Source organism: Neofelis nebulosa, chromosome 7 (genome assembly GCF_028018385.1).
Source record: "Neofelis nebulosa isolate mNeoNeb1 chromosome 7, mNeoNeb1.pri, whole genome shotgun sequence".
Classification (NCBI taxonomy): Eukaryota; Metazoa; Chordata; class Mammalia; order Carnivora; family Felidae; genus Neofelis; species Neofelis nebulosa.
This window is the reverse complement of record NC_080788.1, coordinates 37,976,317-37,998,366: the sequence shown is the minus strand read 5'-3', so window position 1 is coordinate 37,998,366 and position 22,050 is coordinate 37,976,317. Positions and strand designations below refer to the sequence as shown.

Here is a 22,050-nt window from a genome sequence, read left to right as displayed (position 1 = left end):
GTGGAAGTGTTGACATTTGGAAGAGCTGCGTAACTCAGTGAAGCAATGATTTCTAAATAATGCATGGGATTACAAAATCATGCATGGGTAAAAAGATACATTGGAAATGGAAGATAGACCAATGGATTTCAGTAAATCAGAGTAGGAAGTATTCAGTGATCCGGTTTCAGATTCCATATTGCAACAGCCTTTAAGAAACTGCCACTTGCTGAGTTTTGGTGAAGGATCAAAGAGTATCCATAGTTACTTGAAAAGGCTATTGAAATATCTTTTTCCAACTACATACCTGTGTGAGGCTGAATTTTCTTCATGTACTTTAGTCACAACAACCTCATGCAGCAGATTAAATGCAAAAGCGGATACGAGAATCAGGCTGTCTTTATTAAGCCAGAGGTTTGTATTAAAGAGGCGTGTAAAAATGTAAAACAATGACAGTTTTCTTGTTAATATTTGTCTTGGAATATAGTTCTTAAAATTTACATGTGATTTATGTTAACAAATAGTGAATTTATTATTTTTTTTATTTTTGAGAGATAGAGCATGAGTGGGGGAGGAGCAGAAAGAGAGGGAGACCCAGAATCTGAAGCAGGCTCCAGGCTCTGAGCTGTTAGCACAGAGCCCGACGCGGGGCTCAAACTCACGGATTGCGAGATCAGTTGGACACTTAATGGACTGAGTCACCCAGGCGCCCTGTGAATTTATTATTTTAAAATTATAAATCTTTTAAAAATTTGTTTTAATTTCTAATACAGTAAATATGAATAGATTTAATCAACAAAGATTTTGGGCGTCCTCCATTTTCTAGACTGTAAAAGAGTCCAGAGAGCAAAATCTTGGAGAACCTGAACACTGCTTGTATAAGAGTCACAGTGCAAGAGTCTGTAGCTTAAAATGAGACTAGCCCTTTCACCTTCTCACCCGTGGTATTTTTTTTTTATTATTTAAAAGAAAAAATAGCTTGTTTATAGATAATAGTGATCCCATTTACAAGGCAAGTTTGCAAGCAGAAACTGTTGAATTGTATCTTGCATTTCTGTAGTAAAAATACTAATGCATTGCATTGAATGACTCTGCTCTCAAGTGTTTTAAGTCAGTAATAAAGAGGGAATTGTATAACTTTTTATTTTCTCAAGGTTATGTCTCAACCCTTGATTGGCTTTTTTCTGTTGTAGAGGATAGAAATGGCTTGGATAAATGAAAAATCCATACAGATGTCTCCTAACCTATTTTAGCCAATAATTTCCTCTTTGGCAGATCTTCTTAGCTCTTACCAGGTATCTAAGATGATTGGTTTGCATTCGACCTATTTCATTTTCTTCCTTTCCCTCTTGTGGGATTGAAGTGGAACCTAGAGATTATAAAACTCAGAATGCTTTTCTAGTTTCTTTCTACCTTCTTTAGAGTTGTATTTGAAAAGTTTCAGCCTCTGTATTCCTCAAGTGTCTTTCCCCAGGGTGTCAAGTTAAGACTGGAAAATGAAGATTAAAAAACATTTTTTTTTTTAATGTTTATTTATTTCTGAGAGAGAGAGGGAGGCAGACCGCGAACGGGGGAGGGGCAGGGGGAGAGAGAGAGAGAGCGAGCGAGAGAGCACGACACAGATTTCGAAGCAGGCTCCAGGCTCCGAGCTGCCACCACAAAGCCCATCATGGGGCTTGAACTCACGAACCACGAGATCATGACCTGAGCGGAAGTCAGATGCTCAATCGACCGAGTCACCCAGGCACCCCTGGAAAATGAAGACTTTTGTACAAAAGTTATTCCAATCTGTGATTTCAAAATCAGGTGACATCTTAAAGGTGAAAGGTTTTTTTTTTTTTTTTTTTTTAAAGTGTGCCATTCTTTGTGTAATTGAATACTAATTATTCAATTCAGGGACAGTAATATGAATTTTAGGATTGCCATTATTTTTCACTCCTAAATTTAAATTGTAATCCCAGGAATAGTTTAGACTAATAAGAAGGGGGAAACAGTTAAAGTTAATAACTCTTAATTCCAGACTATTTTTAAAAAATATTTTAATTAAATTTGCCTAATGTTTATTTAGTTTTGAGAGAGAAACAGAGAGCAAGATCATGCATGCGTGGTCAGGGGAAGGGCAGAGAGAGGGAGACAGAGGATCCAAAGCAGGCTCTGCGCTGACAACAGAGATCCCAATGTGGGACTTAAACTAACGGAACCACGAGATCATGACCTGAGCCAAAGTCGGATGCTTAACCGACTGAGCCACCCAGGAGCCCCAGAGTTTTTCCAAGTGGCAAACCTGCTATGCCCAATAGAAAGAATATCAGATAACACTCATTTGTAATTAGCAGCATTATTTGCATATGAAAATGTGCTGTAACTCTGGAATAGTTTGGTTAAGTTCAGCTTTGCTATTTAATGGGTTGATTGATCATTGTTTAGAACATATTTTCTTGTAGGTAAACACTTCATACTGTACTGAGGTATTTTCTGGAATCTGCTGATCTTAACAGGTGATTCTGTTGAGTGTGGAGGGTGATACTGAACATTTTGTTTTGCAAACATATTCCAGTTTTATCTGTAGCTTTAGTAAAAGTGGCTCATTTTTTGATGTTCAAATGTCTTGTCATCATAAGTACATAATCTATTTGAAGGACTGGGTTCTGAGGGTGATGTTTGTATTTGTATGGTGGGGGTGGGGCTGGCGTGGTGAGGATACTGTGAATGTTGTTGGGATTCAGGGAGTTTGTCCTCCATCAAATGTAATTCTGCACATAGAGTTAATCAAGGGAAAAAGTGATATTGGTGTGAAGTGCAAATAGTTAAGCTCTTATTAATTAGCTATGGGTTTGAGGTATTTTTTTTTTTTTAAGATTTTATTTTTAAGTAGTCTCTACACCCAATGTGGGACTCAGACTTATAATCCTGAGATCAAGAGTTGCGTGCTCTACTGATTGAACCAGCCAGGTGCCCTGGTTTAGGGAATTTGATTGAAGTAATATCTTATGAATGAATACAGAAATAATTTTTTTTCACTTGATTTACAAATTAGTTGATCCTGCAATGTTTTCTCTTTTGCAGTCTTTCATAGCTCATTAAAAACATGGATTTTGAAGAGATTTTGTTTTACTTTTTATTTAGTTAGGCCTTTTTAGATAGTCATTTATGTATTGATTAAATATTCAGGTGTATTCTGTGTGCATGGTATTGTGCTAGTCATCATACAGAGATCATTAGAACAATTACTGATGGAAAAGAATTCAGTCTGGTGGAGAGGTGGAGACATATTATCTTGCATCAAAATTATCTGCTTAAGAGCAGTAATAGAGCCATGCATGGCTGATCTGTATGTTTTACTTAACTTTGAATCTCTACGTTTTTGAGTTATTTAAAATTGTTTCTCCTCAACTTTCACATGAGAATACTATAGATAAGTAAAAACAAACAAACAAACAAAAACAAAAACAAAAATTAGTTACCATAACCTAACTCTTTTGGAAAACTTACTATAGTCTTTTGTTCTGAAATTGTTGTATCACTCCTGTCCAGCTGCCTGCCCGCTGCCTACCTCCCGTCCTGCTGGGCCCATGGTTTTAAAAAAGGATAATTCCAGGTGCCTGGGTGGCTCAGTTGGTTAAGCATCTTGATTTTGGCTGAGGTCAATGATCTTACTGTCTTGAGATTGAACCCTGTGTCAGGCTCTGGGCTGGGCGTGGAACCTGCTTAGGATTCTCTCCCTCTCTGTCTCTCTCTCTCTTTCTTTCTTTCTCTCTCCCTCCCCCCCCCGGTGTGCACACATGCTCTCTCTCTCCCCTTCAAAAAAAAAAAAAAAAAATCATTCATTTCAGGTTAGTATTTTGCCAAGCTAAATTAACCAAAATCTATTAGTAGCAAAGGACTTTTAAGTAAAGTAATGATCCTATTGAAAGTTAGTTTACTGTTAAATCTTTGACAGATCTTAGCTTTTCAGAAAATTTCCTCTAATGGCTAGTTTTATCCCTTGAATGAAACTAGACAATTTGAAGTGTGGTAGAATTTCGAACTGTTAAAACAGACATTTTCTATTGTATATCCTTGCCTTCCCTAACATAAAGTAAAGGTTATTTTCACATTATACATGGTACAAAGTGCCATTTTATTTTTGAACCTTTATATGACCTGTCTGGAGGTTTTAGGATCTTTATTCCCGGTGTGGCCAAACTTCATGATGAAATGCCTTGGATGGGTGTTTTTCAGTCATTGTGCTAAGGTGCTTGATGGCACAGTCTGGAGACACATCCCCTTCACTTCTAGGAAATTGTCTTGTATAAATCCTTTAGTAATTTTCTCCCTTTCATTTTCTGTTTTCTCTTGTCAGAGGACTGGATCTGTGCTTTTATTTTATTTGTTTTGTTTTAAACCAGTTGAACATTGTCTTTTGCTCTTTGCGCTTGTGACTTAATTTTTCTTTTTTCTTCCTTTACTGTCATTTTGTTTCTTTTTAGGGAGGGAATGTGATAGGTGTTTGTGTATGGTCAGTTTGTATTTAACTGGTGGACATTGTAAACTTTGTGAAGCTCATAATATGAACCATATTAATATATGATAACCATTCTTAAATAGTTGCCAATGTTGAATTAAGATTTATGAGTGATAATAGAAATTGTGTTCTTTCCTAAAAGGTAGGTTGCTTTAAAAAATGTGTATACAGGGGCGCCTGGGTGGCGCAGTCGGTTAAGCGTCCGACTTCAGCCAGGTCACGATCTCGCGGTCCGTGAGTTCGAGCCCCGCGTCAGGCTCTGGGCTGATGGCTCGGAGCCTGGAGCCTGTTTCGATTCTGTGTCTCCCTCTCTCTTTGCCCCTCCCCCGTTCATGCTCTGTCTCTCTCTGTCCCAAAAATAAATTAAAAATGTTAAAAAAAAAAAATGTGTATACAAAATAATATGTATAATTTTGTAGAGGAATGCATAACTTATAGAGGACTAATAAAACATCACGCTTAATAGAGTATTCCAAAACTTTGAAGCCTTTTTTGCTGTATCCTCATCCTGTCTCCTCTGTAGTTCCTTTTAGGTAATTTGTATTAATAGTTTGCTTTAAAAAAATGGCAGTGAAATATTACTTGTGTATATTATTTACTTGTAAGGTTGTTTTTAAGTTGTTGCTTCTGGTTAAACCATCTAATTATATCATAGTCTTATAAATTTCCAAATTTGATACAGCGTTCTTTGAAGAGGAGGATTCCATAGGTGGAGGTGGAGGGGGAAGGTTTGGAGACCTCATTTTGAAAACACGCAGAACTGTGGTAAATACATATGCCCGTAGAATCTAGCAATTATGCCTAAAGGTGTTTGGGGAAGACAAAGGGACTTAAGTTAATTGCCACAGTGATCAACATTTGGTTAAGTCTTGGAAAGTGCTTAGATTTATATGTGTCATGCTGTAATCCATGAGGAAGTTGAGTTGAAGTGGTGAGAAAAGTCTTATCTTTTTGGTTGGTGGAAGCATAAACCATTAAAGTCTGCGTTACACATCATATATTTTTTCCATTATTTTGCTTGATACATTTTAAAAAGTTTTATGTAAAGTAAACATAATTATTCCTTTACTGGGCTAAATGTAGTCTGTGCTAAATCTTGAAAACACGTATTCTCCCCTTCCTTTTCCTTTTCCTTGCTTCAGGTTTGGCCTTTCATATCCCGGTTACTTAAGGCAAGGATCTCATTCCATCACTAAAAATGAGGGCTGATTTATGTACCAGATACTGTGTTAGATGCTCAGTAGTCATTTGGGAGTGAAACAGATGGAGTCTTGGCCCTTGTGAAACTTACATTCTAGTATTCCAGTCAAGTACATGAAAAATAGCCTGGTTCTCTTGCACCTTTCTGTATCTGAATTTTTATAAAGAACACATGTTTTTATAATTAGCAAAAAAAATGCTGCTTTGAGATTTTGGAAGTTTTTTTTGTTTTTGTTTTTGTTTTTGTTTTTTTTAAATACGAAATTTATTGTCAAACTGGTTTCCATTGAAAGTTTTTTTTTTTTTTTTTTGACTAACAACAGTTGAATGCTTTGTTGTAGAAAGTTGAATAGTTATTTGTTTAAGGTATACTTATTAAAGGTAGTTTTTGGAGAAAGGAGATATGGGAGGAAAAAGGAAAAGATTGACATAATTACCATGGGAAGTTTGATTGCTGGCTTACTGGAAAATTTAGTGGGATGCCTGTGCCCATTGCAATTGAGGATTATAGATGTATAGTAACATCTGTTTGCCTGTGTGCATGGATTCTTCTGTCTGCCTGAGTTGTAAAGTTGGAACCAGTTGAGTGTGCCAGCAATAGGGGGGAAGGGAATTTTGCAAAGGAGAGTTTAATGATGGATCAATGGAATCTTTCTAAGCTGGACCTGAAGAGGGTGGATGGACAGACAGTGATTAAAGTCAGTGAATTGGAGATATTTATGATGTTGAATTGTCGCAGTGAAGGTACTTAAGTAAGAATAGGAGGTGGTAGTTGGAGGATTTAGTGTTTGAATTAGGGATTTTGGAGGTGGTATAAGTTCTGGTAGAAAGGTCCAAGGTGTGGCCACCGGAGTGAGTGGCTGAGGGTGGAGAGTAATGATAGAAAGTTAAGAAACACAGCTGAGGGTATTGGGTTGGAGTCTGGATAGTTGAGGCAGGTGCTAAAACCTTCAGTGAATGACAGGGATATTGTTGTAGAGCTGCACTGTCTGTAACTGTTGCCACTAGTCATATGTGGCTATTGAGCATTTGAAATGTGGCTGGTCCAAATCGAGATGTGCCGGAGGTGCAAATATACAATGGATTTTGAAGACATAGTGTGAAAAGGGGGATGGAAAATAGCTCAGTAATATTTTTTAAGTTGATTATATGTTGGAATGATAATATTTTGGGTATTTTGGATTAAGTAAAATATTAATTTTACCTGTTTCTTTTACTTTTTAAAAGTATAGTTTGCACAAAATTTAAAATTACATGTGTAGCTTGAATTTGGAGCTTATATTATATTTCTTTTGGGTAGTGATTTTCTGGAAGTATTATCACCAATAAGTAGTATGAGGATTAGAAGGGAAGTAGGAGTCTGTAGAACCCAGTATAAGATATCCTTTGGGAGGCGTGCCTGGGTGGCTCAGATTAAGTGTCTGACTTCAGCTCAGGTCATGATCTCACGGTTTGTGAGTTCGAGCCCCGAGTTGGGCTCTGTGCTGACAGCTCAGAGCCTGGAGCCTGTTTTGGATTCTGTGTCTCCCTCTCTCTCTGCCCCTCACCTGCTCAAACTCTGTCTCCCTTTTCTTCAAAAATAAATAAACATTAAAAAAAAAAAAAAAAGAATCCTTTGGGAGAGGGAGTGGATCTTTCTTTCTTTCTTTCTTTCTTTCCTTCTTATTTATTTATTTTGAGAGAGAGAGAGAGAGAGAGAGAGATCAAGAGAGGGGCAGAGAGAGAGGGAGAGAGAAAATCCCAAGCAGGCTCCATGCTGTCAGCACAGAGCCCAGAGCGGGGCTCAATCTCACGAACCGTGAGATTATGACCTGAGCTGAAATCAAGACTTGGACGCTTAACTGACTGAGCCACTCAGGTGCCCTGGGAGTGGATGTTTCTTAGACTTATTTTCATGGGTCCTTTGATGCTTTCACTTCTGCTGTTTTTATGCTTAGAATTTCCTTTTGTTCTCCACACCTACCTCTGCTCCCTTCCCCCCATACCTGACCTCAAGGAGTTTGCCTCATTCATGTGGGGGAGAGAAATGTCTAGAAAAACTATAATGGAAAGTAATATAAAAGAGTAACTGTATGAGTAGTTAACAATGGATTCATAAGAGGAAGAAGTCGCTTGTGCCTAAGCTTATTTCATACTGGGCCTTAGAAGACTTTTGATAGTTGGTGATCACAGGGGGGTTATTTCAAGCAGAGGGAACAGCATGAACAAAGGTAATGAGAGAAAACACTGAGGTATGTTTTACGGAACACGCAGTAGATTCATGTGTGGAGACACATGTAAGAGAGTAATGCAAATTCTGGGAAGATGGGGGTCAGATTGCTATCAGAACTTATCATGTTGGAATTATGAGTTTGAAACTGTACTAAGTTTTATAAAGGAAAAGGACAGAATTCTGTATGTATATGTTAACAAGAAGACCTGACATAGTTTGGGTGCTCAAGGAAGGCTTCCCTGTTTCTAACCTCTGAACTACAAAATTCCCCACATCCAGGTCCTGTCACATCTTTCTTAATGTTATGCCTTTCTTTCCTTCCCAAGTACCACCCTTATTATTTTGCTTATTATTACTACTTATTATTAGTATCATATTGGTGTTTATCAACAACCTCTAAATTGGTCTCATATCTTAATTTCCCTTTTGAATTCACTTACTCTTCAGTCAGATTGACTTTTTGATTATATGCCGTCTCTTCCCCACCCCCTCTAATTCCTGCAATTTGAGCATTTTTTTTAATGTTTATTTTTGAGAGAGAGAGACCATGAGCGAGCAAGGGAAGGGCAGAGAGAGAGAGAGGAAGACAGAGGATCTGAAGCAGGCACTGCACTGACAGCAGAGAGCCCGATGGGGGGGTCAAACTCAAGAACTGTGAGATCATGACCTTAGCCTAAGTCTGATGCTTAACCAACTGAGCCACGCAGGTGCCCCGACAATTTGAACAGTTTGTATATCTCCTCATTCTTTGTAGGACTAAGGCCAACATTCTTTAACCATCCAAACTAAGTAATTTATTGTTTGGATACCAGTAACATGTTGACTAGGCATTGGGCAGATTTATATAATGTCTTTATTTGAGGGAGGTAATGTGTATAATTTCTAATAAGTTTGCATTACCAAAATGGTTCATAATACTTAAGACAGATGCCACACTATCATTACTCATATATTTTATTGACAAGGAACAAGATACAGTCTGTATAGACAGCGTATAGTTTGATAGAGAATAGATAAGTAAACAGGATTTTTCTGCATATAGTATAAGGGCTGTTGGGTTGAACTGTGGAGCATATGGGAAGGTAAATTTACTAATGTTGAGGGTTGCCTGAAGAAAGTATCCCAAAGGTAACAATGTCTAATTTGACACCTGAATGAGTTGAAGTTAGCTAGGAAAAGGTTGGAGAGGGGGAAGAATTACTTGCTGAAAGAACAGCATGTATATACAAATCCTGAATGATGGAGAGCTGGTTTAAGGGGGTTAGTGGCAGTGGCTGAGACTGGATCATCAAGTATATCTTAGGCCATGCTAGGAAGTTTGGCCCACATCTTGAGTGCAGTGGGTAATCATTGCAAGTTTTAAGCATGAGAATGACCTGATAGACATGTTTTAGAAAGATCACTAGTGTGGAGAATGATTTGGAGGGTATAATATTGGAGATAGAACAGCTGAGTCTTTTGTAGACATCTAGGAAGAGATCATGGTAGTCTGAATTAAAGTGATAATAAGGACTTAGACATTTTAAAGTGGTACGATTTGAAATGACTTGGTAAATAGACATGAGTGAAGGAGAATGTGTTGAGGAAGTTTCTGGCTTGTATAGCTGGTTAGGTGGATGGAAGGTTTGACAGAAATTTGATGTATTAGGTTTGGACATGTTGAGTTGAGTACTTGTGGGACATAAAGGTGTTTAGCAGAAGTGGATTTGGGAATTACTGAAAGAGATGGCATTTTAAAGTCATGAGATGGATGAGGTCACTGAGGAAGACTGGTCTGAGTGAAAAGAGAGTCAAGAATACAGAGGAATTCTCAGAGTTAAGACCTGGAATAGTTTTTACAAATATCTTTTAAAACTTTAAACCTCTTTTATGGACTGCGTTAATGTTTTTAGAAATTTTTCTTTCCTGTGATGCTTGGGTGGCTCAGTCGCTTAAGCGTCTGACTCTTTGGTCTTGGCTCAAGTCATGATCTTATGGTTTGTGGGATTGAGCCCTGCATTGGGCTCTGTGCTGACAGCATGGAGACTGTGTGGGATTCTCTCTCTCCCCCTCTCTCTGCCCCTTCCCTGCTTGATCTCTCTCTCTCTCTCTCTCTCAAAACAAATAACTTAAAGAAATAGTTAAGAAAAAAGAATTTTTTTTCCTTAGGATTTGATATAATGGACTCTTTAAAACTGTGCAATTGAAGATATTGTTTGCTGTCTAAATCTGTTTGGTTTGTGAGTTCAGTTAGCAAGAGTTCATTAGTCCAGAGTATTTTGAAAGTATATGTAAGATTGCTAGCACAGAATTCCTTAAGAAGTTTGGGAAAAGGATTAGAGATCAGTCATCATCTACATAACATTTTAACTGCATGCAGTAACATGACTATATTGATTTGACATTTGGTAAAGGTAGTTCACATGTTTTATAACTCATGTTTGGTTTTAGAGTATTAATACTACAATGACCGTATAATTTATCATCCATACTGGGGCACTTTTAAGGGTGGAAGGGGATGCTTTTAATAATTTTGTGAGAGCAACAGGCATAAAAGGGAACTCCTGGAAAATTTGAAGATCTTATAATTTATTCTAGAATCTTCTTTTGTGAAGTGCTAAGAAATGAGATGATAATAGATTAATATATAATAATAAAGAAGGCTTTGTGGATAAGTAAATTTGCAGAATGTTAGATGCAACGTTAACATTTCTGCTGGCCTTCTTAGGACCTTTTATGTGTTCAAATATGACTTGAGAAAGGAGGGCATGATTGAGAATTACAGAATCTTGAATTTCTTGAACTTGTTTTGCCATAGAACCCTATTTCTCTGAATATCTATTAATACTATGAGCCTAGTTTAGAAATTGCTGATTTAGAGTATCCTGTTATTTAAATTGAAGCTCGACTTAAAAATTTCTTTCTTTCTTTCTTTCTTTCTTTCTTTCTTTCTTTCTTTCTTTCTTTCTTTCTTTTGTTCTTTCTTTCTTTCTTTCCTTCTTTCTTTCTTGAGAGAGCGCATGAGCAGGGGAGGGGCAGAGGGAGAGGGAGAGAGAGGATATTAAGCAGTGTCCATACCCAACCTTGGAGCCCCCCATGGGGTTCGATCTCAGGACTGTGAGATCATGACCCAAGCCAAAGTCAAGAGTTGGATGCTTGACTGAGCTACACAGGCACCCCTCAAAGTTCTTTTTTTTTTTTTTTTAATGTTTATTTATTTTAGAGAGAGAGAGAGAGAGAGAGAGAGAGAGAGAGAGAGAGAGACAGAGCGTGAGTGGGGGAGGGGGAGAGAGAGAGGGAGACACAGAATCCAAAGCAGGCTCCAGGCTCTGAGCTGTCAGTACAGAGCCCGATGCAGGTCTCGAACTCACGAGCCATGAGATCATGACCTGAGCCAAAGTCGGACGCTCGACCGACTGAGCCACCAGGCGCCCCACCCCTTAAAGGTCTTTAATGCGAAGCCCAATCAAATTGCATCTTAGTTATAGGTTTTATTTGGGATTTTGATTGGTGATGTCTTGGCAGCTAACTGTATTAAAATAAGTAAATTTTGAAGTATAAAAAAAAAAAACCTCAATTATATTTTCCTGAAAAATACTCCAGTTTTGTTATTAGTGGAAACCTGAGGATTGAATACTGATTTATTAAAAGGCCTTTTCCTTGTTATTTCTTCCAAACTAGGCAGTATGCCTGCATTCGTTTCTTCCTTTTTACCATTTTAGACTTACAATGCTCTGATAGGTATTGTTTCTCCTCTGTCTCAGAAGGTATTGGTACGTTTTTGATCCTCAAGTGGAAAATTATGTCTTCTAGATTTAGGAAATAAAGAATTGAACCTGTACTTTTAAGAATGGTGGTTGCTTTCAGTATTTGGAGAAAGGCTTTGGAACTTGATTAGTTGTATGTTTAAAGAATGGCGTTAAGAATGCATTTCTCCTTATTGTTCTTTTTGATTATTATAAACATTTTTTTTTTTTTTAAATTTTTTTTTCAACGTTTTTTATTTTTTTTTTTTATTTTTGGGACAGAGAGAGACAGAGCATGAACGGGGGAGGGGCAGAGAGAGAGGGAGACACAGAACCGGAAACAGGCTCCAGGCTCCGGGCCATCAGCCCAGAGCCTGACGCGGGGCTCGAACTCACGGACCGCGAGATCGTGACCTGGCTGAAGTCGGACGCTTAACCGACTGCGCCACCCAGGCGCCCCTATTATAAACATTTTATTTCACTTTGTAATGGCAACAGAAGCTAACATACTCTTTTAGCATAACTAGAGTATATTTATTTCTTCTGTTGGCTAGTTTGTAAATTGTCCTTTAGACATACCAGTTAGACATTTTTCCTATTTTTTAAATTTTTTAAAAATGTTTTTATTTATTTTTGAGACAGAGACAGAGCATGAGCAGGGGAGGGGCAGAGAGAGAGGGAGACACAGAATCTGAAGCAGGCTCCAGGCTCTGAGCTGTCAGCACAGAGCCCGATGCCGGGCTCGAACTCACAGACTGTGAGATCATGACCTGAGCCAAAGTTGGACGCTCAACCGACTGAGCCACCCAGGCGCCCCTTTTTCCTCCTATTTTTGTACTTAAAAAAATTACTCCTTCCTTGGCAGTAACTTTAACATTTTGTTGTTGTTGTTGTTGTTGTTGTTGTTGTTGTATTCTGGATATGTTAAAACGGCTACTGTTAAGAGTTTTTGACGTCAGAGATTTAGGAGTAGTTCATCTTTCTTTTCTTTAGTAAATTTCAGGAAGTGTGTAGTGTTTTTCCATGGTCCTCACCTTGAAATGTATTTTTATGTACATTAATGGAATTTCTTGAAAGAGAATATGAGCAGTTTCTTAAACTTGATTTCACTACTATAAAACTTCTGCATATAAATATTAATCATAATCTGTTCTGAAGAATGCTCTGTGTAAGTTTTGCAATAAGTAGCAATTTTATTGTTAACTTTATTGTTGTGAAGTTGTTTCTCTTATCTATAACCAAAGAAATAATCAGGTGAAAGTGTTTTGTGTAGAAAAGGAAGGGTTGTTACAGGTTTCTGATGGGATTTTCTAAAAAAGATTTTAAGTTAATCGCTATAGCCAATGTGGGGCTTGAATTTACAACCCAGAGATCAAGAGTCACACACTCCACTGAGTGAGCCAGCCAGGCACCCCTGATGGGATTTTTAAAAACACTTAGGCAGGCTGTGATTGTAAGACCTGAACAACATTTTTCTGCAACATATTTTTTTTAATTTTTTTAAATTTATTTTTGAGAGAGTACAAGCGGGGAGGGGTAGAGAGAGGGGTCAGAGGATCTGAAGCCAGCTCTGCGCTGACAGCAGCAAGTCTGATGTGGGGCTTGAACTCCTGAACCTTGAGATTGTGACCTGAGCCGAAGTTGGACGTTCAACCAACTGAGCCACCCAGGCGCCCCTATATTTTTTCTTTTTAATATTTTTCTGTAGTTTTTGAGAAATCATTACTAGGGCTTTTATTTTTTATTGTTTTTTAAAGTTAGTTTATTTATTTATTTAAGTAATCTCTACACCCAATGTGGGGCTTTAACTCATGACCCCAAGATCAAGAACCTTTTCTGACTGAGCCAGCCAGGCGCCTCATTCCCAGGCTTTTAGAACATTTGTGTACATCTTTTTCTAAGCTTATTTTTCTCTGAAAAGCAAGTCTGTAAATCAAGACTGAAAGATAACCTTAATTAAGTAGTTAAATAATTAAGGACAAGGTGTTTTGAATAATAACCTTAAGATTGGGGTATCCTGGGGAAAAATAGTCACCTGCATCCTAAGTAGTTGAGCAATGTTGTTTGTAACCTTATTGTTATCTGAAGGGGACTCTCTTAGGATGTGCCACAGGGCTCTGTACTTGATCCTGTTATATCCCAAGTTTTAAAGATGACCTTTGAATATTTAAGAGGCAAAATTCTGATTTTATAGGTGGCACTGGGAAGAATACGTTAGATGACAGAATCAAAGGGAGTTAGTTCATCATCATCTCCTGGGCACTTAACCAAGTGTCATGTACTATACTTAGCCTAGGTGATATGGAGATAAGTGCTTGTCCTTGAAAAGCTCAAAGTCTAGGCAAGGACAGAGACCAGAAAATCAACAATTTTTAACACCATGTATGTACTGCAATAGAGGGTGAAGAGTGCATTTCCTCAGAGGGGTTTTGAAAGGCTAGAATGATGAACTGGAAAAAAAAAAATGAAGTTTAATAGCACCTGATATAAAGTTATAATTTTAAATTTAAAAATTTTGTTTTAAAACATAAGAAGGTTTAACCTAAAAGCAGTTCCTATAAAAAAAAATGAATAAACGTTTCACTTAACTTCAAGTTTAGTACGAAACAACAATTTGATGTAGATGCAAGTTCCCCTCACTGCTGAAACAAAAACATAACACCACATCCTTCCCCTTGCCCAGATAAAACAAACCAGTCAGCTTACAAAGCAAATGCCTTATTAGGTTACATTGGTAGAAATATGTTCAAAATAAGAGAGGTAGTAACACTGCTGTATTCAAGATTAGGCCATTATCTGGAAAGTTTCAATCACTTCAGAGTGTACACAGAAACAGTGGACTGCTTAAGGGCTCCAGAGAACAGTGATCAGGGTAGGATGGGGTCTAGAAACCAAGCCAGTTGAGGGAAGAGAACCCTCTCAACACATTTAAAGAATAGACTCTGTGGAACACCAATGGAACACAACTTCAGAACGATTGGGTGGAGTTAAAGGAAAGTTTTGATTCATAGAGCTTTTGTGTAAGGAAGATCCCTTTAAGATTAGATTGTGAAGTCTTAGAAGAGTTTGAGCATAGGCTGGGAGACCATCATTTAAGGGGGTACAGTAAAACTTCATATAATGGAGAGTTGGACAAGAAGATTCCTAAAATTTTATTTGATGTTATACTCTTAGGATTCTCCTATTTCCAAGAACATCATTTTCAAATTATCAGATAGTGTGTGTCATTATCAGTACTCTGCAACATCGCGTGGACTTTGGCATCTGACTTTTGAGTTGGGTTCCATTACTTGCTAGCTCTGTAACCTTGAGTAGGTTACACCTGTTACTCTGAAATAGTTCTCTTGATAATTTCCCTCTAGGGCTTCACCTAAATGTCTTTTCTGGGACTCAGAAGGCTATGATTTAAATACTTTTTGTTTAGTTAGAGAATACATTTTTCCCCTCACATTGTGTTTTGTTCATACTTGTCTTTTCCTCCTTTTAGGTTTCTTAACGTTCTCTCAGATAGAGTATATTATTTCTTTCATGGCTTCTTACCTTGTTTGAAAACTTAAATTAGATGAGATGTGGTATCTTCCAATTGCAAATGCAGTGTTTTGCTTGTTTTTGGTTAGGGGAGTTTGGAAAAAAATCCTCAATCTTTTATAATATGATAGAATTAAAATTTCTTCAAGTCCTGCTTATTATTTTTAAATTCTAGATTTTATTGAAAAGTGAACGATGGGGGCACCTGGCTGGCTCAGTTGGAAGAGCATGTGACTCTTGATCTCGGGGTTGTGACTTCGAGACCCATGTTGGATGCAGAGATTACTTAAAATCTTACAAAAAAAAACCCCCACAATAAAAGTGAATGATGATTGTTCTCATGATTATGTAAAGTTCTAATTGTTAAAAGATGTAGTTAGAATATTGCATGTGACCTGCAGTTTTTCTTTGCATTATTTCTTGGTCCTATCTCTTCTGTGTTGACTGTCACATTTTCTTCTTACCTTATATATAGATAAATAATTCTTGTTGCCATATATTTTAGCTGGAAATCTTGTTAGTCTTTTTTGTTTCATCTGTCCCATAGGTGGCTACTTGGATAGCCTTAAACATTATTTTTATCACATTTTGTTGCCCCCAAATATGATTGTTTACTCTGTGTAGTCTAAATTCCTTATGTCATATAGTGCCCCCTGTCTCAGTGTAACACACAATGTGCCCTGGCTGAGATTGTGGTAAGATGCTTGTATTGGTTAGTTGTTATGAGCTTAGGCTCTGGAGTCAGGTTGGGTTTGAGCTCTGTCTCCATCACTTATTTACTGTTGGAATTCAAGATTAGCCTCAGTTTCTTATCCATGCAATACGAATGATAATGGTCTGTCTCTTGGGTTCATATGAGGGTTACGTAAGTTAATCACATTTACTATAATTAGTACATGATTGGGATATTGTAAACTTTTAACACATACTAGGTTCATCATTTTTATTCTGCCAGCCCATGTAAATGACACAAAAAATTTGATTGAAAACCTTACTAACCTAGATTCACTAACTATACAGATTGTTTATATTTCCTTAACAATGGAAGAATGGAAGAATGAGAAGAAAGCTTTCCTTTAATAGAGTTATACAGTTATAGAATTTTGATATTTTAAGGAACGTTTGAGAACCTCTAGTTAATCTCTCATGTTTTGAAGTGAGAAAACAGACCCTGTGAAAGATTGCGATTCAGTAAATTAGTGGTCAAGTTGGTACTGGAATCCAAGCTCTGTGTATACTAGTACCATATTATATTATGCATGTACCTAGTAGCACATAGTAGGTGTGTAGTAACTTTTGAGAATCGAATTAATATGATGATTATGTGTTTCTGTTTCTGAAGACTAGCTTATCTCTATGTATTAATTGTTCCCATATTCCCTTTTTCTTCATACTCATTTAGGGGCTGTGCGTTGATCCAAAAAGCATTTATTGAACATCTGTGGGCAGAACAGCCTTTTACTTAAATAAAAGTCATGTTTTCCTACCTCTGCATAAGAAGTTTGGCAATGTGTTAGAATTTCACACTCTAAACTTTGTTTTTTATTAGAAAAAATATTTCATCCAAGTTTTAAAATGTTCTGAGTTAGGTTTGTTATTTTTAGTATCCAAGTTCTCATCTGGAAGGAGCCTTTTGAAGGACACGTCCTTATGTTTCATGAAATGTGATAGAACATAAATGAGGATGATTTTCAAATTATCTATCAAAAATCCAAAGCCATGGTACACCAATTGAACAGTGATAGGTTTATGCTTAAAGGAGAATGGGATCTCCATATTTTGTCATTATGTGGGACTAACTGCACCCTGTATGATGGAATAAAGACCAGAAGAAGAGGAAGATCAACTGGAGGAGTAGGCCCTAGAGGTCACTTTTTAGTTATCTTATATTGAGAAATAAATACAGTGTGAGAAATTGGGTGGAACAAGATTTTGGAGATAATTAGCCTGATTTGTTGCCTTAGTAGAAACTGTCTAACTAGGTTTTCTGGTTGAACTGGACATTGCTGGCCAATTACTACTGCTTATTAACCATTTCAGATGGAGAGGATTAGAAATGATGTAGAAATCATTTTCAGTAGATGAAGCATCTGACTTTAAAAATAATGAATAAAATAATTGTGTTGTACTGTACAAACTTTTTAATGTATACAGTTTTAGAATTATTGATGATTGCTGTTGTGGAGAGAAAGCAAAAGTATGGGGCGGGGGAAGAAAGCAAAGGCATAAATGAAATATGACACTGTTAAATGCCTAATTTGTCTGTGTTCAGAATTCAGTTTGGTTTACTATTGGTTGTTATTTGATACCAGGTAAAGATTCATAATATAGTCTGCTTTATTATGATTAATCCTGTAGACTACTTGCAGTGGGATGTGTGAATGAAAGTAATTATGTTGTTCAATGGGAGGTACCTAATTCTTATTCACAATTTAGTGGTGACCTTTAATAATATAAGGTCATGACTAATGAGACAATAATCCTGGCACTTTTTATTTAATAGCAAAAAGCAGTACTTGTTGATATTGCTTGAATATTATTTTGTATTTGGTCCCTGCCTTTATAGTTGGCATAGTGTTCTCTCTCTCTCTCTCTCTCTCTCTCTGCCTCTCTCTCTCTCTCTCTCTCTCTCTCACACACACACACACACACACACACACGTGTCTGTGTGTGTGTGTGTGTGTATAAAATTTTACATATCTGAAAGGAGATTTAGTTGAAATGTCTTCTTTGTGAAAGGTGAAGACCTCCCCCTCCTCTCTCCCCATTGTCCTGAGAGCACTGGAAGCCAATCTTATACTGCCAAAGCAGAACACTAGAGGATTCCTCTCTGTCAAAAGTGATCAGACCAAAGGAAAAAAGGAATCCTCAAAATAGCCAAGTTCCTGCCTGATCATCCTAGAATGAAGTACCCCAGTCTGCTCACTCAGATCATCTGATCATGTTTTTAGTATCTTACTTTCAGATACAAATGTAAACCAGTGATCCTCTGTCGTTTGAGGAAAATGTCAGGCATGAAAGGCAGGTACCAAAGCAGATAGCAGAAAAGAACCCAAAGGTTACAGAGACCACACAGACAGCAGAAGAAAACAACAATGTCATATATCCAATTTATTTATATTGTCGGAGAGAAAACAAGATACTACATTCATGAAAACTAAGAACAAGACGTAGGGGGAAAAGAAAAGAAAAAAGGCATGCAACAGAGCAGAGCTCATGGGAATGAAAATTTTAATAGGAGTGTTAGAAGATCAAGTTGAGGAAATCTCTCAGGAAATAGAGCTAAATGGAAGAGATGTAAAATGCAAGAGAAAAAAGAAAATAAAGACAAGTTAGAGAATTGGTCTAGGAATACCGGTACCTAAATAATAGGCATACAAGAAAAGGACTAGAAAAAAGACAAAGTAAGAAAACCTCCCAGAATGGAAGGACATGCCTCTCTAAATTTAAAATACTCAGCAATTACCAGTTCATACAATTAGCGCAAAAACAAAAGCCCTACCAAAAAACCCAACCCAACACTAAGACCCAACACTGTAAAATTGCAGAGCATGTAGAAAGAAGCTTCTATAAGCTTCCTGAGGGGTATATACAGGTGACTTTGAAGGATTGGAGATCAGGATGATGCCAGGCTTCTTAACAGCAACACTCAAAGCCAGAACACTTTGAGGAAAGGCTGTTAAAATTTTGACAGAACCTGTTTTCCTGTCTAGAATTCTATACTAAGCCAAACTCACTTATTAATTATGGATAAATGAAGATATTTTTGGACAATGCAAAGAATAAAAAACTGTAGCTTCCAGTTCTTTCTCTGGAATCTAGTGGAGGAAATACTCTACTCAAAAAAGAAAACGAAGAGAAAAAAGTGAGATCAAGGAAATGAGATCCAATATGGAAGAGAGACAAGGGAAATTCCCAAGATATGTTGAAGGGAAATTCTGTGACCACAGTTGTGTCCCAGGTCTAGAGAGTAAGCAGTCCAAATTGGAACCTGGTGGAGAGCTACAGAAGGTTATATATTTAAGAAAGAAATTAAAACAGGTTTACCTGATGTATTTGAATACGTTAGTAGGAAAGTTATACTTTTAGCAGTTTACAGATGAATTAGCATAATTACATAGAAAACTAAGCAAATACAAAAATGGTGCAGTTATTAACTAAGGAAAGCCAGGTCATACAAAAAAGGAAGAGCAATCCTGATGTACTTTGCTCAACTGTGAATATCATTTACAACCATAGTATAATGTAAACAACAATTGATTCAACCAAAAATTATGATGGGAACTTGGGGATAGAGATGTCATAGCGCTAAACCATTATTGTTTATAATAAGTCATTTTTTTCTTGAAGGAAAAATTTTAAGAACACATAAACCTGTTATATAGAATATAGTGAAAAATGCCAGAAGAAATTGCCAAAAAGCCTTGAAAGAGGTTGCCCCAGGGATGTGAAAAATAGGAGCCGGGCAAGGGACATCTGTTTTCTCTCTCTTTGCACTATTTGACTTTTTAAACTGTGTGCATATGCCTGTTTAATTAAAAAAATTAATTTTTTTTATTTAAAGAAAATTTTTTTAAAGTTTATTTTTGAGAGAGACAGGGTAAGCAGGGGAGGGGCAGAGAGAGAGGGAGACACAGAATCTGAAGCAGGCTCCAGGCTCTGAGCTGTCGCCTGACGCAGGGCTCAAACTCACGGACTGTGAGATCATGACCTGAGCCGAAGAAGGACGCTTAACTGACTGAGCCACACAGGCACCCCAAAAATTAATTTTAAAAAGATGCCCCTCACAGAATGCTCTGTGTTCAGAGTATGTACATTTCTCAGGCATTCTGAATTCCCTAGGGTTCTGACAGCTTTATCATTTGGGGATGTAGAGTCAGCAGCATGCTATTTGAGGAGGTAATGATTTCTAGTAGTAGCAGTGGTTGATGTTATCCTCAGTTATAAATATTCATTTTGTTGTAGTGCTAACAAATGGAGATTTTTAAACACATGACAGATTAAAATATATTGCATTTCAACATCTCAGATGTAAGAGTTTAGTTTTCCTCTGTGTTGTCAACACTTTACATTGTGAATTGACTGCTCCATGCTTCTCTGAAGCTTTTTGTTGAGTGATGCTTCAGATGTTTGTGTTTCCTGCCCCCCTTTTATTTAGTTTTAAAAAATACTGCATGCTGGGGCACCTGGGTGGCTCAGTCAGTTAAGCGTCTGACTTCGGCTCAGGTTATGGTCTCGTGGTTCGCGAGTTTGAGCCCCATGTTGGGCTCTGTGCTGACAGCTAAGAGCCTGGAGTCTGCTTCCGATTTTGTGTCTTCCTCCCCCCCCCCCATCTCTCTCTGCCCCTTCCCCTCCCCGACTTGTGCTCTGTCTCTCTCAAGAATAAATAAATATTTTTTAAAAATTCTGTATGCTTACTACAGCCCTTAAGAGTGTGCAGAAGCTGCTCCAATAACAGCAATGGATAGCACCCTATCTTTCACCAAACCTGATTTTAAGGTGCAATGGTTCATTTGAATCCAGATGCATTCTTTTCTTATCCGAACCACCAATTCTTTTAAGCCAAATATTGATGCTTGAAATGGAGATTAGATGTTAAGTCAATTAGTCTTTTAAAAGGTTTTTCTCTTTCCTAATTGAAAAGCTTGTGGTTTGCTTCCTCTAAAAGATGGTATAGTGTAAGAGCACAACATTTGGAGTAGTTGTATAGTATTCAACAACTTTCTTAACCTGCCTAGGTCTCAGTTTTCCTTTTTTTTTTTTTTTTATGTTTATTATTTATTTTGAGAGAGAGAGGGAGAGAAAATCCCAAGCAGGCTCCGCACTGTCAGCACAGATCCCAGTGCCATGTTTGAACCCATGAACCATGAGATCATGGCCTGAACTGACATCAAGAGTCAGATGCTTAACCAACTGAGCCACCCAGATGCCCCAAGTTGTTTCATTTGTAAAATAAGGACAGTACCTCATTAATTGTGATGATTAATTACACATCCTGTAAGAACAAAAAAATTATACTTCTGTCATCAGCCTTTTTCTTTTGACCATCAAGCAAGAGATTTTATTTTATGTGAATTGTCAATATGTCCTTCCATATAAATAAAATGATAATACATCTGTGGTGCATTTAAATCCTTATACCCAAAGAGTAAGGACAAAAACTGTCATCAGTGAAAAGTTTGTGATAATCACTGAATTTCAGGTTTGTTTGTGTTTGACCTAGGAGAATGGAATTGAAGTAGAAAGACATTATTCTCTTTCTAAAATTTTTACTACTGTCTCTGTAAAATGAAGTGTACATTTGACTAATGCCAACCTAAATTTATTTTTAACTGATAATCTTTGAAGCATAATTTCTGTTATTTCTCCAAAAGCAGAAGCTTACTTATTAACGTAGTGCTTTTCAGTTGAAGTCCCAGTTCCTTTTAAAATAAGTCATAAAAATCTTTAAAACTATTTTGTACTCTTAGGACAATTTGGATAGTAGAAAGAAATTGGTATCTTGCTGACATTATAGTAAGTATTGAATTTCTGTTCGTATCTAAAAAAGGAACATTTAGAGGATTTGGGGTAGAATTTGTTTTTAAGGCTTGTAGTATTTCTTTGCATGCCTTGTATAGAACATAAAAGTTTGGGAGTTCATTTGCATTTATGTTATAGTTACATGTATAACTTGTTGTAGATTCCACCCCTGTTCTTTCCTTTGGTGTGATTTTCTTATTTACTTTGTTCTTTCATTCATTCATTTATTCATTGTCCAGGCATTTGATGAGTTTCTACTGTTGTCAGGCTCAGGTAACATTGGCTTGTGCCCTGGAGGACCTCAAAGTGGTCATGGAATTACTTGTACAAATAGAAAATTGTAATAAAGCAAGACAAGTGCTAGTAAAGATATGAAAAGT

The 22,050-nt window shown here is 37.1% G+C and overlaps 1 protein-coding gene across 7 annotated transcripts in view; it reads left to right on the top strand.

Moving 5' to 3' along the window:
- Nucleotides 1-22,050, top strand: part of PIAS1 (protein inhibitor of activated STAT 1) — a 131,283-nt gene that overhangs the window by 13,671 nt on the left and 95,562 nt on the right. The window contains exon 1 of one of the 7 annotated variants that reach the window (XM_058737273.1): nt 18,889-19,159. The exons of the other annotated variants lie outside the window; for them this stretch is intronic. Within the exon in view, the coding sequence (XP_058593256.1) occupies nt 19,028-19,159 (132 nt within the window). The 5' untranslated portion in view covers nt 18,889-19,027. Of the gene's footprint in view, nt 1-18,888; nt 19,160-22,050 lie in introns of those variants that run through there. 7 annotated transcript variants of the gene reach the window in all.